This window comes from Podarcis vaucheri (genome assembly GCF_965113315.1).
Source record: "Podarcis vaucheri genome assembly, chromosome: 13".
Taxonomy (NCBI): Eukaryota; Metazoa; Chordata; class Lepidosauria; order Squamata; family Lacertidae; genus Podarcis; species Podarcis vaucheri.
In genome coordinates, this window is record NC_138751.1 from 13,477,354 (window position 1) to 13,495,336 (window position 17,983).

The 17,983-nt window shown below is 41.7% G+C and overlaps 1 protein-coding gene across 2 annotated transcripts; it reads right to left on the bottom strand.

Moving 5' to 3' along the window:
* Window positions 1–471: 471 nt before the first annotated feature.
* Window positions 472–8,661, bottom strand: LOC309516836 (vomeronasal type-2 receptor 26-like). 2 transcript variants are annotated; one of them, XM_082195785.1, is made up of 6 exons: window positions 8,419–8,661; window positions 5,918–6,209; window positions 3,881–4,741; window positions 3,139–3,366; window positions 2,088–2,214; window positions 472–1,390 (listed from the first exon to the last, which is right to left on the bottom strand). In XM_082195785.1, exons 2-6 carry the CDS (start codon window positions 6,044–6,046, stop codon window positions 489–491), a joined length of 2,247 nt encoding a protein of 748 aa, XP_082051911.1. In that variant the 5' UTR covers window positions 6,047–6,209; window positions 8,419–8,661; the 3' UTR covers window positions 472–488. The 2 variants fall into 2 exon arrangements, with proteins under 2 accessions (XP_082051911.1, XP_082051910.1); XM_082195784.1 differs by having other exon boundaries at window positions 8,401–8,661.
* Window positions 8,662–17,983: the final 9,322 nt, after the last annotated feature.

Genomic DNA, 17,983 nt, shown 5'->3' on the forward strand with positions numbered 1-17,983 from the left:
TTTCTATTTCCCACAGGAATCTGGTTGGTCAGTGTGAGTACAGGCTGTCGTACAAGATGGGCCATTGGCCTGACTCAAGAGAATCATCTTATATTTCTGCGATCTTGAGTATGGATAGGTTGATGATGAAATCTGACGGTGAGCAGTAGAGAACAATAGACGATAAATGAATACTTACAAATTCCATGACCTGCAATAGTACAGTTTCACATTATGCTGAAAGCTGTGAGAATTAAGGCTAGATACAGATTTGCTTACATGTATATTTTGACAAAAATTGCTCTGAGTCTTCTTGTCAACACACAAGAATAATGTATGTGGAAATGTATTCCTCAAAGCAGCGAATTTTACAAAGAAAATTTCAACTATGGGAATCTGGAGTCTAGAAAAAATTGTAAAAGGGAGCAGCTGAAATTATATTTCCAACTATTCTACTGTAAACACATAGAAAAACACAAAATACAGCAGATGACAGGTTTCTCATTTCTTTACTTTTTCTTCCTTATTAGCTGTTCCCTATTGTTCAGCTCAGGCCTCAGAATGATAATGTAACATTTGGGGAAGAAGATGCAACCCAGCAACCCACCACCAGAGGCTAAGATGGAGAAGATCTCCACAGCTACCATATATTTTCCCTTGGTGCTCAGGTAGGAGGGAATAAAGGACAGCCAAACACTGCAGAAGACCAACATGCTGAAAGTGATAAACTTGGCTTCGTTGAAACTGTCTGGTAACTTCCTGGCAAGGAAAGCCACAGCAAAACTTACAGTGGCCAGGCAGCTCATGTAGATGAGGACACAGTAAAACATGGCCACAGACCCTTCATTACATTCTAGTATCATTTGTTCTGTTATTGAATGCATGTCTACATCAGGGTATGGGGGAGAGGTTGCCAGCCACACAGTACATATCCCTGCTTGAACTATGGAGCAGGAAAGGAGAATGGAGTGGCCTAGTCCTTTCCCCACCCATTTCCTCATCCTGGATTCTGGTTTTGTAGCCATGAAGGCCAAAACCACTGTGAAGGTTTTTGCCAGGACACAAGAAACAGCAGTTGAGAAGATGATGCCAAAAGCTGTTTGCCGGAGGAGACATGTGACCTTCTCAGGTTGGCCAATGAAGAGCAATGCACAAAGGAAGCAGAGCAGGAGAGAGATGAGGAGAGTGTAGGTGAGGTTTCGGTTGTTTGCAATGACAATGGGTGTGTCGTGGTGTTTCATAAATGTCCCTAGTACCAGAGCTGTGATCAAGGAAAGGAAAAGAGAAAATGAGGCTAAACTGCTGCCCAAAGGTTCTTCATAAGACAAGAAGCTGATATCCTTCGGTAGGCATGCATCCCGGTTTCTGCTTGGATAGTCTTTGTCTGGGCATTTATGGCAGTTATTCATATCTGGGGGGAAATAAAGAAATTAGCTCATATCATGTCAACTTTCTGAAATGTTTACTTTCTGTCTGAGAAGAAAAGAGCTCTCTTTTAATCAAAACACATCTCTGGAACTGTCTGGTGCTCTGCAAAGTGCTATTACTGATTTTAATCGGTTCAGAGCTGTGTGGTGCCACAGCCAGAGCCACTAACATATAAATCTTTATTCACCCTATCCTTGATGCAGCCTGTGTAAGTCAGAAGGAGTAACAAGGCCCCCTCTAGATATGATTTGAACTACATACCATCCAATTACTCTCAATGCATAGTCATTGTCATTTGATTGGCATATTTAAACTACAGTGGTACCTCAGGTTAAGTACTTAATTCGTTCCTGAGGTCCGTTCTTAACCTTAAACTGTTCTTAATCTGAAGCACCACTTTAGCTAATGGGGCCTCCTGCTGCTGCCGCGCCACCAGACCCCAATTTCTGTTCTTATCCTGAAGCAAAGTTCTTAACCTGAAGCACTATTTCTGGGTTAGCGGAGTGTGTAACCTGAAGCGTATGTAACCTGAGGTACCACTGAAAGGCAATGATCACAAAGAGGCAGGATAATGCATACAGTAGATTATCTATTTTGAAACGTAAACTCAGCTATCCTTACAACACCTTTCAATTATTACTGCTGAGTCTGGATCTATTTAATCTATTTATTTCTCTTACCATCCTGGTTTGCAATCTTCCCCTCTGCACATGGGATGCAATCATAGCAGCAAGGGGGCTGTCCCTCCTTCACTTTCTTGCTGGATCCTGGAAGGCATCTCTCAGTACAGACAGAAAGAGGCTGAGTCTATACCATAAATGAAAAAGCAGAAGGTAACTCTTTTTTAAACTTTAAGAAGATAACTCTTTTTTAAAGACTAATGTATCCATTCCTAATGCCCAGTCACTTGCTCTTTACACCTTTCTTCTCAGCTCTCTCCTTCACTCTCTCAGTCTTGACCACTTCTCTTGCTTCCTCCTCTTCCACTTATGAACTTAGAAGACTAGCTGTCTCCTGTACCTGCTGCTGTCGGTTCCCATTTTCTTGCTCTGGTATTATTATAACTCCCTTTCCCAACCAGCTCATTCCTCCACCTTTTAGTAAGAAAGGTGAAATCTTGGGGCTTATCTATTAATGAATCCTCTTTAACTAAGTTTAAAATCAGTATTTTGTAAATGTAAAGATATCCTAATTCTTATGTTTATATTAATATAGATTTCTATTTTTACTTAAAATTCACATTGCAGTCTTCCAGAGGAAAGGAAAACCCATTAGTTACTCCAACTAACCACTTATGTGCACTCTCTGATGTAAGATTGCTTCAAGGTCAAACAGATCATCCACTTCATAGTTTCCTGGTCTTTCACCACGTACACCCTCTTGTGCAGGCAAAATAAATGCAGAGGCCCTGATTGGCTGGGAAAAAACCCTGCACTCCTATCTCCAGGCCTTTTCATAGAAAAACTGGTATTTGACCTAGATCAAAGCAACCATATTCACACGAAGTCTCTCTGTGTTCTGTTTTGTATCATCCTTAATAAAATATTTTCCTTTACTCATTTTGTGGCTTCTAGCAGCAAGCTTTTGGCTCTTAATCTGGTACTTGGATGCATTCGTCATGTTCTACACAGTAACTTGCAGTTGAAAAGACAGTGAATAGACATGCAGGTGAATGATCATTGCTTATGCAAGATTGAATCTCTTTGGAATTATCTAACAATTCGGCCCTACCTCATTAAACCAACTGTGCCATGTTATGGCATCTTGATCAAGGATGAATGATTGGCCTGGAGGAGCCTGTGGATCTATCCTCCCAACTCTCACTCTGTGCAAACTTTGGTTGGAGAATATAATCCAGTTGACAATATCCAAGCTAGATGCTGCCTCTCCATTCTGGTTGATGAAGACCACATCTCCTGCCGTATTGTTAAATGAGATACTTCTCAGAAAGTGATGGAGCTAGATTGAATACAGAAGAGGCAATTGTTTGGAAAAGACTGCAGTTCTAATACAAGACTGAGGTATCTTTTTTCCTGTGGGCAGGACCTGGAGCAAGAGGTGGGTGGTGATACAGTCAACTGTAAGTAGAGTCAGGTCCAAGGATGGAGAGACCACCAATTTTCTCTCTTCCACATCCCTCTCTCTCCCTCTCCCCTTATTTACAACCTTTCTTTATCTCCCCTGCCCCACACCAATTTCCCTCTGTCCCTCTGCATCTCAGGGGACACAACAGTGGTATGTGACCACATGCTCTGAGGGAGGATTTGGTGTATATGGGATAGAGAGAATGCTGAGCATCTCTCTCGGCCATGACTACTGCTTGTTATCTGTGAATACAGTGGCATCTCAGAGACCTCCCAACTTCTGTCACACAAAACCTTTTTTTCTCTGAGAGCAATGAGCAACATTTGGAAACCCATACTTTATCAGAGAATAACAGGTCTCTTCCAGTTGAGGATGTTCAGCCTATTACCTGCCAAAACTGTAGATTCTGATCGTTCCCTCTCCCTCTGTACGCCATTCCTCTGTGTCTGAGTCTGGATGCGAACATGGCATGTAAAGCATGGGCCATGGCGTAGACAGCACTGTGGATACCGTAACTGTGGCCTGTCATGCTCATTTCAAAAAATGATCCAGGAAGGTTCTCCAGCTTCTCTTCTCCGGTGCAAATATTCCCCTCCACCTTGTCTGCAGTAATATCTGGGAATACACATTCAAAGGCCTGTTGCCAGAAGTCCCTGATAAAACCGTCCCCATCTGTGCTGGAAGGGTTTCTGTGCAGAACATACTGATTAAATCCTGGTGGGTTTCTAAAGTGAATTTCAAAGGCTATAGCACCATTGAATACTCTTGAATCCCAATTCCTTTGAAAGACAAATGAAGCAAACTCAATCTGGGCTGTTGTTATCCATACTTTGCTTTTTATATTGTTTATCATGTCATCATGTTCTGATAGGTATGGAAGCCATCTAAAAGTTGCCATGGAATAAGATTCTCCATTTGCCACCATGACATTAGCTTTGCTGCTAAGAATTTTATGGTTTATAATTGCTCCCTGTTGTAGCATGCCATTAATTTCAGAAATAAAACTAAAATCAGGGATTCTTTCTAGGAATGCAAAACACACACCACTCTTGGTAAACATTGGGAAAATGGTTTGCACAAATCTTTCTCCGTTGTCATTGTCCATTGCAATGACTCCAATCCACGTCCACCTGAAATGCAGAAGCAAAGAGAGAATTCCCTCATACTGAAGGGCTTCTGAGGCTGCCATCTGGTAGAAGGGAAGTCCTGGGCTTTTCTCATTCATCACTGGAGCAGAGCCATAAATGAGCTAAAAAGTAAATGGAGGAAGAGAAGAGACAAAGTAGATTCCTTTCACAGTATTCATAATCATTTTGTGGAGATCCCTTTTAATCAAATATGCCCTTTCCCAATTTTTCAGTGTTTGTTTGCCTCTCTCTCAGTTTTACAAAAAAGACCCATGCAGATGGGCTGAAAACTGGGATCATCTCCCTTTTCTCATTTTTCAACCTTTCACTTGATGACTGGAGAGGGGACTGTGTATGTTTTAGTTTTGCAAATTTTGTTAACACTTTGATGACTGGAGAAGGGCATTGTGTCTATTTTACTTTTAAAAAAACAAACATTTTTTGAGTAGTTGCAAAATTCGACAAGGTCTTCTACAATGGATAAAACTGAATGGGGAACATACCATGCCCCAAGCAGCAGATTACCTAAACATTATCTGGCTTTGTCAAAATCGCAAGTTGGATCAGATACATATTTCTTCTCTGGAGCTTCTTTCTTCTTCATGATGCACATAACCCACCCCACAGCAAAACTGTGCTGATTCTTCTCAGACTTTATTTATGAACATTTATTTCACTTCTAACTCAACTGCTTTCTATTATTATTGTTCTTCTGCAGAACTGGATTGTATCTTCAATTTTCCATAACTTATTTGTGTTTGGTGCAATAAAGAAGAAGAATTATGGTACTGGCACCTACCTGTCAGTTGTTTTAGCTGTAAGCAATTCCCCCCCCCCTCTTCCCCAGTAGCTTTTTTGAGATGCCCTGATCACTAATTTTACTATTGGCACCTACCTGTCAGCTTTTATCCTGTAAACAATTTCCCCTTTACCCCAGTTATTCAATTCAAATACCCTCCGCACTAAGCAGAAAATACTGCATAACCAAAAAGCAGCTGGTGAGGGAGAAGCCCACTTTCCCATCACTGGCCTCTGGGATAACAGTGTTTTAGATGTGTGTGTAAGATGGGGGGGGTGACATTTTTATCTGGTATTGCACATTTCCCCTTATTGACGTTTGTTTGTTTATATTATAATTATGTACCAACTTTATTTTCCAAGGGTCTCAAGGTGGTGTACATGGTTCTGCTCCCAATTTCATCTTCACCCTGAACTGGTGATACACCCTGAACTGATGCTGAGGAACCTGCCGCCTTCTCTATGCAAGCTAATAGAGGTATTGTACATAGGTGTCCTACCTGCGGAATCTTAAAGATATCCAAAACAGTGGCCACATAAATGGAAATTTCAGAATCCAGTCCCCCAATGACCCCAGTCAGATTATTTTCAACATCACATATATAGTTAGGGACAAATTTCTTCACCATGGATAGAAGCAGCAGTGTGGCAAGATATGTGCTCCTTGCATTGTTATAGCTGTCATATAAGTGGAAGCCCAAGGTGATATTGGGTAAGATGTGAGGGTCTTCGTTGACCTCCTTGACTGCAAATGCCAAGGCCACGATGTGCTGGTAAATCTTAGGCACCACCCTAGAATGAGAGTTGCAAATGGTATCAGCAGGAACTTCAGCAGATCTATCCTTTTACATAACAACACAGCAATTAATTATATTGTGTTCATTTGGATTAACTCACAGTCCATTCTACTATTCAACAGCTCTTATCAATGAAAAATTCTTCCTGATGTTTAGTTGAAATCTCCTCTCTTGTAACTTGAAGAAGCTAATTTGATTCCTAACCTCCGGAGCAAGAGAAAACAAGAGTGTTACATCTTCCTGGTGACAGCCCTTGAGATATTTGAAAATGGCTATCATTCCTCCCCTCATTCTCATCATAAGTGTTCCTCATCTTAGATTTCTGCATTTGTCCCTAATGGAACTCTTGTGTCATTTTTGTCCCAGTTTTCCAATATTTTAAGGTGTATCTAGAGCAGGGGTTGCTAATGGGGGGCCCATGGGACATCTTCCCTTACATGACTGAGGTCTTTTTCTGACACTTACAAAGTCTCTGGTCTCTCCCTGCAGTGACTTCTTTTTCATGAGTCAGTGATGGTCGTGGAATTCACTGAATTGTATACTTCATAATAAGTACCTTTCAGTGCTGAAACAAAGCTTAGTCTAAGTTCAGAAAATGAAAGCATAAGGATATTCAGCAACAGATCAGGTTTTTCAAAAATGTGTTCTTACTAGCACTCTAGTTCAGATAAGGTCTATAAAAGTTAGCTGATCAAATGGTTCTCCCAGACACATAAACATTCATACATTTCAATACACTTATATTTATTTTTCCTATTGAGAAATGGGAGCTTCTTCAGTATTCTCTTAATTCACAAGACATTCTTATGAATTTTTACATCAGCCTATGTCCCACTGATTTGCAAAGTTGTTATTCCTTGGTAAATGGGCCGAAGTTTGCAGCCTTAGTCATTATTTTGAGGCTGCAACTCTACGTTTGATCATTCCACGGATGTAATAAATGAGTGGCTTAGTTCTTACACAAGCTCTTCAGGCAGCGCTGGTGGGGGCTCCTCAGTGAATGTTGCTGCAGACGAGATGAAGCCACCATGGAAAACAATGCCCCCAATGATAAAATCTCCTGGCTGATGATACGTGTGAAGTGGATCGTGTGGACCTTGGAGCCTACATTTTGCTACGTGAGCCTGACATACATTATAAGAAATCAGTTCCAGCAGGAAGAACACTAAAACAAACATTCTCACTAAAAAACCAACTGTTTGTTCTACACAGAACCCATGATTTCTCAAGCAATATTATAATTAGCTTCTCCAGTTTAAAATAGTATCATTTGAATGGTAGTAACGCTTCCTGAGATGATGCAATCTGGGACTATGTAAGAACAGACTTGTGGATCCCAGACCCTATTTAAATCATTCTGGTTAATTTGGGTATCTTTTATGTTACTTCTGCAAGTGGCCACTGAAAGTCCACAGGGTTTTTTGAGAAGCAGCAGATTTAATTATAGCCCTGTTAATAACCAAGCTGGAATATAGTTATTTATTCAATGCTTGTGAACCCCTTTGGAATTGCAGAAGAAAATGTGTTTGTGACAGATTCAGAACTGTTGTGTTTAATTCCCTTTCAATAGATAATAAGGGACCAGTGGTGTATTGGTGAATTTTGAAGTTCATAATAGAAGACCTTGTAAAAAATGGAGACTTCAAAATGTTTTATGGTGTTTTCAGCATCTTGGAATTTGGTTGAGTGGACCTGGATCCACATCAACCATGTGGCATGAGAACAATGGCTGCTCACCACTTTCCCACAGGGTGACAGTTTCATAACCTCACTCTCACCCTCCTTCCCCGATGGCCTAGGCACACACATATGCTGGCCTTTGGAGAGGAATTATTCTTTGCCATTGGATCTCAAAAGGGAGGGGTCTTTCCAACCCAAAAGGCACCATAAATGGGCCAGTCAGTGGTGCCTCCTGGAGCACAATCCCTTGCTGGCTGTGGCTATTGGCTGCTGCCTTGTCTGGCCTGGCAGTGAGGCTTAAAAGGGTGGTTGCAGGAGGCTCTCGCAGCACGGCTGGGTGAAGAGCAACACCCTCCCACCCTCCCTTTTGATTTCCATTCACAATTCAGGTCAATTAATTATCGTTCTTGTAAAATGTATTTTCCTTTTCAGGTCATTATCTAAAATAGGTTTTCTCCCTAAGCGTCATTCCGTTTAACCACTTTATTTTTCTTCTACCTGCTGACCTTACTATGGTTGCTTACGGTTGCCATATTCGGAGATGGGGAGGAATTTGCCTGTAGACAAATTGGCCATAGGTTTTGCCTTCATTGTAGCAAAACTTCAAAACTTTTGGTGGTTAAGTCATTGGTTGCTGTGGCGTTTGCCTCCCAGGATGGGTCAAGGAAAGGGTTAAAATGGGTGTGATGTGATTGGCCAGTGAGAATGCAAGGGGGGAGTAAAAGATAGAGTGGGAGGTTTTGAAAGGAGGTTTGGGAGTTGTGAGTTGACGTTTGTCAGTTGGGAGTTGAGGCTTGGGCGTTGGAGAAGGAAGAGGGTGGAATACGCAGTGGATTGGTTGAGTTGTATTGTGAGGGAGTGAGAGGAATTGTTAGGGAGTTAGATAGATAGTTGGGAATAATTCAGTTTGAAGTTGTAGGAACTAAGATTTAAGAAACTGACGAGCAAAAAAACCCGACACCATACGCTTATTCCTGCACATAAAAATAAACTTGATTATTAGTTTACGTTAACAACTGTCTGGACGGGGTGGTGGCAGCGGGGTGGTGGCAGCGAAGAAAGCAACCGCAGTGGCGGGACAGGGTCAATAGCCCGTGAAACGTCCGGGGGCCCTGTGTGATCGCCACAGGTGCAATCCCAGTCTTCAAGCGTTGGGTGAAGTAGCACCTCACCAAGGACCGAATGAGCGATGTATTCTGGGTACCCCATTAGCTCTACCTGCACCCAAGATTACCTTGAGTCCTGATTGGGTCACCCCAGGTTGAGGGTGATGGAACTGCGCAAAGCCCTCATATTTGTTCATTTTTTAAAAAAAAATAATATTTATTAAAGTTTCACAAACAGTCAAAAACTTCGAGGTCCAAACACAAAATACCAGTCAGTCAAGTTTTATTGCGGCCAAAGCCAGTGACATCAAACAACAAGAAATCAACAGCAACCCCAGAAGAAGAAAAAAAGGTTACACAAGGGAACTTCGCAGTGTGCCATTCAACAGAAGAGATTTACGCTTCCTAATTACTAAAGTGCAAAATTTAGCCACCTCATATGATATTGAGCTTGAGGAATCTTCCAGGAGGTATTTTCGAAGAATTTCGGGGGAGGATTCCAAATAATATTGAAGGGGTATAAATTTTGATAGAAGCGGTAAAATAAGTTGAACTCGTTCTTCACTATAAAATTCGCAAAATAGAAGAATGTGTGTGACAGATTCTACCTTATTAGACATACAGGGGCAGAGACGCGCATGCATTGGGACCCGCGTGAATTTGCCGTACAGCACTGCTGAGGGCATTGTCTCAAAGCGGGCTCTAGAGAAAGCCCATCTATAGGCTTCGTTAGTAATGTTAGTTAAGTAAGGGGCAGCTGCAAAATTAGGCAAAGCTTTTAAACATTTATACGTCTCCAGGAGTAGGGCGCCTTCTTGTTGCAGTTCAATATCATAAAGTCTCCTAGTGATAATTGCTTTTGCCTTGTTCAAGGTTCCAATAAAAAGATTTTCAGGGTTTAGGCCAATTTGTTTGATCTTGTTAGTTATTTGCATGAGCCAAGGAGGATAGGGAACTGCGGCCAGGAAGCAGGGTAATAGTCCCTTAGGATTGAAATGGATTTTCAGCCAGAGGGATATTGCTTGTTCCCAGACTTTTAATTCCACTCTGGGCAGTCCTGCCTCTTGCCTTAAGACTGCATTAGGTGTACACTTAGGGGTAGCAAATAGTGATCTTAAAAATTTAGATTGTACTGTTTCAAGGGTCTTAAGGTTGGCAGTGGGGGCTAATTTGAGAGCCATATAGGAGTTGGGCTAAAGATTTTGCCTGAAAGACTGTTAGGGCCATCGGGAGGAAGCCAGCTCCTTTCCTTCTGAATAGTCTAAGGATAGCATTTGCACTTCTTCCTGCTGATATAGCTGATGTGGTCAAGTGTGTTGACAATTTGGCATTATAAGAAAAAGTAATGCCTAAGTATTGGAAGGTCTTAGTCTGTTCAATGGCGTTTCCCTTTACGCTCCAATTATCTTTCCTGAAGGAGCGGTTAAAATGTACAACACAAAATACAAAAGCCAAGAAAAATTATAAAAACAGAAAAAAAAGAATACAGGGATGAGCCCAATCACAGTTGTGTCATCTGCAAATTTGACAACCCTATTACTAGGGTGAGTAGCGACACAATCCAATCATACGTGTAGAGAATATAAAGGAGCGGACTGAGTACGCATCCCTGTGGTGTTCCTGTGTTAGTCTTAAGCATCAATCATTGTTAAGTTTTTCTTCAAAACTTTCGTTTTTAGCTTATTCAACTTAAATCCTGCCACATGACCAAATTCATGAATCAATTCTAATACTCTTTTAGTAGTAGATTCTGGCTCCTGTAATGTCAATACTAGGTCATCTGCAAAGGCTTTCAGTTTATATTGTTTAGCTCCGACCATTATGCCTTTAATCAAACGGTCCCTTCTAATCATATTAAACAGAACCTCCAGGACCGAAATAAAAAGTAATGGGGAAATTGGGCAGCCTTGTCGTGTCCCTTTCTCTATCTTAAATTCCTCTGTCACCACGTCCCTTTCTCTATCTTAAATTCCTCTGTCACCACGTTATTCACTATTAGCTTAGCTTTTTCTTCTGAATACATTGCACTTATACCGTTTTCAAATTCTTGACCAACCCCCATCCCCTGAAGATTTTTCTTCATAAAACTCCAATAAATATTGTCAAAGGCTTTCTCGGCGTCCACAAAGATCAAAACTGTGTTAGTATTAATATCTTCTTGTAACTTCTCCAAAATGTTGATTATATTCCTCGTATTATCAGACAAATGTCAACCTGCAGCTGGATCGAGGCGGGTCGGGGCTGCTGATTCTTCTAGACCTGTCAGCAGCCTTCGACATGGTCGATCACGAACTCCTGGACCGCCGCCTTGCCGACGTGGGGATCCAGGGCACAGTCCTTCAATGGCTGCGCTCGTTTCTCTCCGGTCGGGGACAGAGGGTGGCGCTTGGGGGGGAATTGTCATCGCGCCACTCCTTGGTGTGTGGAGTGCCTCAGGGTGCGATTCTCTCCCCGATGCTTTTTAACATCTTTATGCGCCCCCTCGCCCAGCTTGTCCGGAGTTTTGGGCTGGGTTGCCATCAGTATGCCGATGACACCCAACTCTATCTGTTGATGGATGGCCATCCTGACTCGGCCCCAGATACACTGACCAGATGCCTGGAAGCTGTGGCTGGATGGTTACGTGGGAGCCGGTTGAAGTTAAATCCTTCGAAGACAGAGGTCCTCTGGCTGGGACGGAGCGATATGGGATTGAGGGGGCAACTCCCGTCTCTTGCGGGGGTGCAATTAGTGCCAGCATCATCCGTGAAGAGTTTGGGTGTAATCTTCGATACCTCCCTCTCTATGGAGGTGCAGATTACAGCTATAACAAAGGCGGCATTTTTTCATCTCCGCCAAGCTAAGCAGTTGGCTCCTTATCTCTCTCGCCCTGACCTAGCCACTGTGATCCATGTGACGGTCACCTCCAGACTGGATTATTGTAACTCGCTCTACGTGGGGCAGCCCTTGAGACTGACCCAGAAACTCCAGCGGGTGCAGAATGCCGCGGCGAGACTCCTTACGGGGTCCTCGCTGTGAGATCATATCCATCCGGTGCTGTACCAGCTGCACTGGCTCCCGGTGGAGTACAGGATCAGGTTTAAGGTCTGGTTTTAACGTTTAAAGCCCTATACGGCCTAGGACCCTCGTACCTACGAGACCGCCTCTCCTGGTATGTCCCACAGAGAAATTTACGGTCTGCAAATAAAAACACCCTAAAGATCCCAGGCCTCAGAGAGGTTAGGCTGGCCTCAACTAGAGCCAGGGCCTTCTCGGCCGCGGCTCCAATCTGGTGGAACGCTCTGTCACAAGAGACAAGGGCCCTGCAGGACCTGACATCCTTCCACAGGGCCTGCAAGACAGAGCTGTTCCACCAGGCCTTTTGTCAGGGCGCAGCCTGACCCCCTCCTCTGGCAATCTGCACAAAATTTTGCTTGATGGTTGCCATTAATTTGATTTTAATTTGATTTAATTAATTTTATAATGAATGTTTTAGACTGTTGAACTATTTTGATTGTTGTTAGCCGCCCTGAGCCCAGCTTCGGCTGGGGTGGGCGGGATATAAATAAAATTTATTATTATTATTATTATTATTATTATTATTATTATTATTATTATTAACCTGGGAGAAAGCCAGCTTGGTCCTTGTGTATCACTTCCCCTAATACCTTTTTTGGCTTTTTAGCCAAAATATCAGCAAATATTTTGTAATCCACATTCAGCAGGGATATGGGTCTGTAGTTCTTAAGTTCTGTCTTTTCAGACTCAGTTTTCGGTATAAGTGTAATAAATGCTTCTTTCCACGACTCTGGCGCTTTTCCCCCCTGCAAAATTTCATTACAAAACCTCCTTTAGTGGTTGAATTATCCAATCTTTCAAAGTTCTGTAGTATTTTGAGGTTACACCGTCCGGCCCTGGAGATTTTCCCAACTGCATATTCTGAATGGCACCTTCTACGTCCTGTTCCGTAATTTTGTGATTCAACATTATCTTATTTTCTTGAGGAAATTTTTGCAATCCATTTGTTTTCAAATACTGGTCTATATCAAACTCTTTCTGGGGCCCTTGTGTGTATAATTGTTTAAAGTACCTCTGGAAGCATTTTCTGATTTCCACTGGATTCTGAATGTTTTTCCCTTCCACTTCCAAATTAGTAATGGTATTAAGTTTTTGTCTTTTCTTCATCTGCCAGGCCAACAATTTCCCACATTTATTTGCCGATTCAAAAGTCCTTTGTCTCATTTGTTTAATTTTCCATTCAATTTCAGGATTTATCATCTTCATATATTGCACTTGATGTAACTTTATTTCTCTCAGAATCTCTTGTGAATTGGGTTTCACTCTCAATTTCTTCTCGCCCTCTTTTATTTTTTCCAAAAAATTTTCCTTCTTCTCATTTTGGGCTCTCTTCTTAAATGAATTCTGTTGAATCAGAAACCCCCTCATGACTGCTTTGCTTGTGTCCCAGATTACTCTTTTTTCCACAGTAGTTTTCAAATTTATCTCAAAATAGTCTCTCAAGGTTTTTTGGGCCTTCTTAATCACCTCTTGATCTCTGAACAGGGTGTCATTCATCCTCCATCTGAAGGAACCAGTTGGTCATATTTGTTCAATTTTCTGCCCCCTTTACCCAAATGACTTCACCAGCCACTGGTGCCTAAAGCTCTGTACAGCCTGGGACCTAGAAACCTGATTATAGCATAACACACACATCTATACTAAAAATGCAATCTGTGCACAGCAATCAAAGTTTAATTTATATTTTTTGTCTTATTTCATGTATTAAAAAAGGAGATGATGTGTCCCCTTCCTCGACTCCCAACTGAGAACAGGAATTGAATCCTGATGGGTGCTGCTTGCATAGGAGCACCCTGAAACCAGCTGAATCAAATTCTCCCCCAAACCAGCTGCTAAGCAGAAATTTCTGCAGGGAACATGGTGGTGAAATAGACCCTGGCAGCCTTTCCACCCACCGCTCAAACCCTGAAAATTCCAGATCACTCTGCGTATCCCACCCCATAATGGGACAATCTGTGCCTGTCTTTCCTGAACTTGGCCCAAGCAAAGTCTATTGTTCCAAAGTGTGCAATATAAAGAATTACTTTCTTTTCAGCTTCATTGAATGAGCCTGGGTTATACAATCAGGAGAGGGAAAAACCTCTCCTTATTCACTTCTCCTTTTTCACTTTTTCCACCATGTGTAAATGCATTGAAACAGTGAATTAAATAACTGACCATTCTGAGACAGCCAAAATCAGCTACTAGAGGTGGCTACGTCATGCTGTCTAATGGTGGGGAGGGCCCTGAGTGGAAACCTGCCCAGAAAGCCTTGTTGAAAGGCTTCTGATTGCAGCCTTTACCTCCTTCTTCTTCAAAGCATAAATGGCTGGGTTTTGCAAGGGGGTGACACAGATATGGAAGACAGAAAACACTTTACAGATCATGAACTGGGCTGATGGAGGCAGGTAATTAAACAAACAGAGCCTAAATACATGGTGTCCACAATGAGGTGAGAGGTGCATGGGGAGGCAGCCTTGGTGGTCCCTTCAGAGGGACTCTGGGAGCAGATTGTTTAGAGAATGAATCCATATGAGATGAGCAGGCCAATAAAAGAAACTAGTGACAAAATTCCACTGTTGGTGACCATCATGACCTCCAAGGGATTTGTGTCAATGCAAGCCAACTTGATGACTCTGGAGAGGTTGAGTTGGTGCCCCATGCCCTCCTGTATGACACCTTTTATAGTGGCTTATGTAAACTCTCTCCTAATTCTGTCATCCTATGTCAGCTGGTACCGTAGGGATTAAGAGGATTCTTGAAATCTCTCAGACCCCACAGTTCATCCACACCCAGGTGAGTGGGTCAAGATTCACAAAGTTGCTGAGTCTGACTTTCCTGCTTTTTGGTGAATTTTAATTGTGTCCAAATACATTCAGTGATGCTGATGTCTCTGCCTTCATCTGCAAACCTATGCATTTTATTTTTTAAATATGTGTTCTGCTTCACTTTGGCTAGGGCAGGGGTTGGGGATGTGTGGCACTCCAGATGTTGAGGGATTCCAAAACCCACCAACCTCAGTCAGTATGGAAAATGGTCAGCAATGATGGGGGCTGTAGTCTAGCAATATCTGGAGGGCTATAGGCTTCCCATCCCTGCACTAGGGGGATTGAAAGCAGATAACAAGAAAAGAAATAATATGTTTTACTGTGTTAAAGTGGGTGGGGAACACAGCCATATGGGTGGGCTATAAATAACAAAATTATTACTATCATTATCATTATTATTAGTTCTACTTCCTTCCATTCCTGTCTCCACTTGAATACCTGGACCTTCTGCAAGGGGGACATAATCTTACAGATACTCATTAACAAGCATAGTTAGCTTGCTGTATAACAGTACAGATGTCTACTCAGAAACAAGTGTTTTAAGATTTAATGGGCCTTACTCCCAGATAAGTGAGTACAAGCTGGCAATGTAGGCTGTGGTTTATGGTAGAAACTAAGAGAAAGCAGTGGCTTTGTGCCCTTAAGAGCTGTATAACAGGAAGTATAATTTAGAGGTTAAGCCTGGATTCTAGAAAGCTGAGGTCCGTTATGGGAATACACATACAACCTTAAGTCTCTCTGTCCTCTTTGATTCCACTTTCAATCTGATTAAGCTCTGGTTTACTTGTATTCTCCATTCATCATGGTTAGGTCTAATCAATTTTATCTGCTCATCAAACATTGGCTGAAGGATGCCAACAGTCAATGGAAAGTCCAACAATATACTTGCCACAAATATAATACCGTGGTACCTTTGCTTAAGAACTTAATTCTTTCTGGAGGTCCGTTCTTAACCTGAAACTTTTCTTAACGTTAGGTACCACTTTAGCTAATGGATCCTCCTGCTGCCACCATGCTGCCACACGATTTCTGTTCTAATCCTGAAGCAAAGTTCTTGACCCGAGGTACTATGTCTGGGTTAGTGGAGCCTGTAAACTGAAGCCTCTGTAACACTAGGTACCACTGTACATATTTGTATTAAGAATACAGTGTTCTGATCCATCACTTTTCAGTTCTGGCTTTGTTGAATGCTATGAACTGTGCATGGTTCTTTCTTGCCATCTTTCCCAAGCACCAGGGCAGAAATCATTCACACTTTCTTATCTAGTTCTCTGAATTTCACCAAGGAGACCTGATTCAGACAAGATCTTGGGGGGAGGGAACCCAATTCAGTGGGGGGTAAATTATTTCCCAGTACATAGATAATCTATAGAACTCACTGCCATAGGAAACAATGGTGGAGACAGTGCATTTGCTTTTGGATGCAGCTTGAAGGTTTAATCTCACTGTAAACAAGTGGTACACTGACAATAAAGTATTTCTATTTCCTACAGGAATCTAGTTGGTCAGTGTGAGTACAGGCTGCCTTATGAGATGGGCCATTGGCCTGACTCAAGAGGATCATCGTATATCTCTATGATATTGAGTATGGATAGGTTGATTATGAAATCTGACTGTGAGCAGTACAGAACAATAGACCATAAATGAATACTCAAATATTCCATGGCCTGCAATAGTACAATTTTGGAGATGCTATTATGCTGAAAGCTGTGAGACAAGTTTGATCATTGAGAATTAAGGCTAGATACAGATTTATTTACATGTATATTTTTATAAGAATTGCTCTGAATCTTCTTGTCAACACATGCTACAAGAGAATAATGTATGTGGAAATGTATGATTGTTTTCCTCAAAGCAAGTTAGTCAATTTTACAATGAATTTTCAACTATGGAAATTTGAACCATAGAAAAAATTATATAAGGCAGCAGCTGAACATATATTTCCAAATGTTCTACTGTAAACACAGAGAAAAACACAAAATACCAGAAATGACAGGTTTCTCACTTCTTTAAATTTTCTTCCTTATTAGCTGTTCCCTATTGTTCAGCTAAGGCCTCAGAATGACAATGTAACATTTGAGGAAGAAGATGCAACCCAGCAACCTACCACTAGAGGCTAAGATGGAGAAGATCTCCACAGCTACCATGTATTTTCCCTTGGTGCTCAGGTAGGAGGGAATAAAGGACAGCCAAACACTGCAGAAGACCAACATGCTGAAAGTGATAAACATGGCTTCGTTGAAACTGTCTGGTAACTTCCTGGCAAGGAAAGCCACAGCAAAACTTACAGTGGCCAGGCAGCTCATGTAGATGAGGATACAGTAAAACATGGCCACAGACCCTCATTACATTCTAGTATGATTTCTTCTGTCATTGAGTGCATGTCCACATCTGGGTATGGGGGTGAGGTTGCAAGCCACAGAGTACATATCCCTGCTTGAACTATGGAGCAGAAAAAACCAACCCCAGCCAGTATGGAAAGTGGTCAGCAATGATGAGGGCTGTAGTCTAGCAATATCTGGAGAGCTATAGGCTTCCCATCCATACTCTAGGGGGATTAAAAGCAGATAACAACAAAAGAAATATGTTTTACTGTGTTTTTATATCTGCTATAAGCCACCTAAAGTGGCTGGGGAAATGCAGCCAGATGGGTGGGTTTTAAATAATAAATTATTATTATTATTATTATTATTAGTCCTACTTCCTTCCATTTCTGTCTCCACTTGAATATCTGAACCTTCTGTCAGGGGACCATAATCGTACAGACAATCATTAACAAGCATAGTTAGCTTGCTGTATAACAGTACAGATGTTTACTCAGAAATAAATTTTTTAAGGTTTAATTGGGCTTACTCTGGTTTACTTGCATTCTCCATTCATCATGGTTAGATCTAATCAATTTTATCTGCTCATCAAACATTTGATGAAGGGTGCCAACAGTCAGAGGAATTTCCAACAATATACTTGTCACATATATGATACGTATATGTATTAAGTATACAGTGTTCTGATACATCACAAGTATTGGTGAAATAAAACTTTTCAATTGTAGCTCCCTATCTGTCAAATAACGGGATGCGGGTGGCACTGTGGGTTAAACCACAGAGCCTAGTATTGGC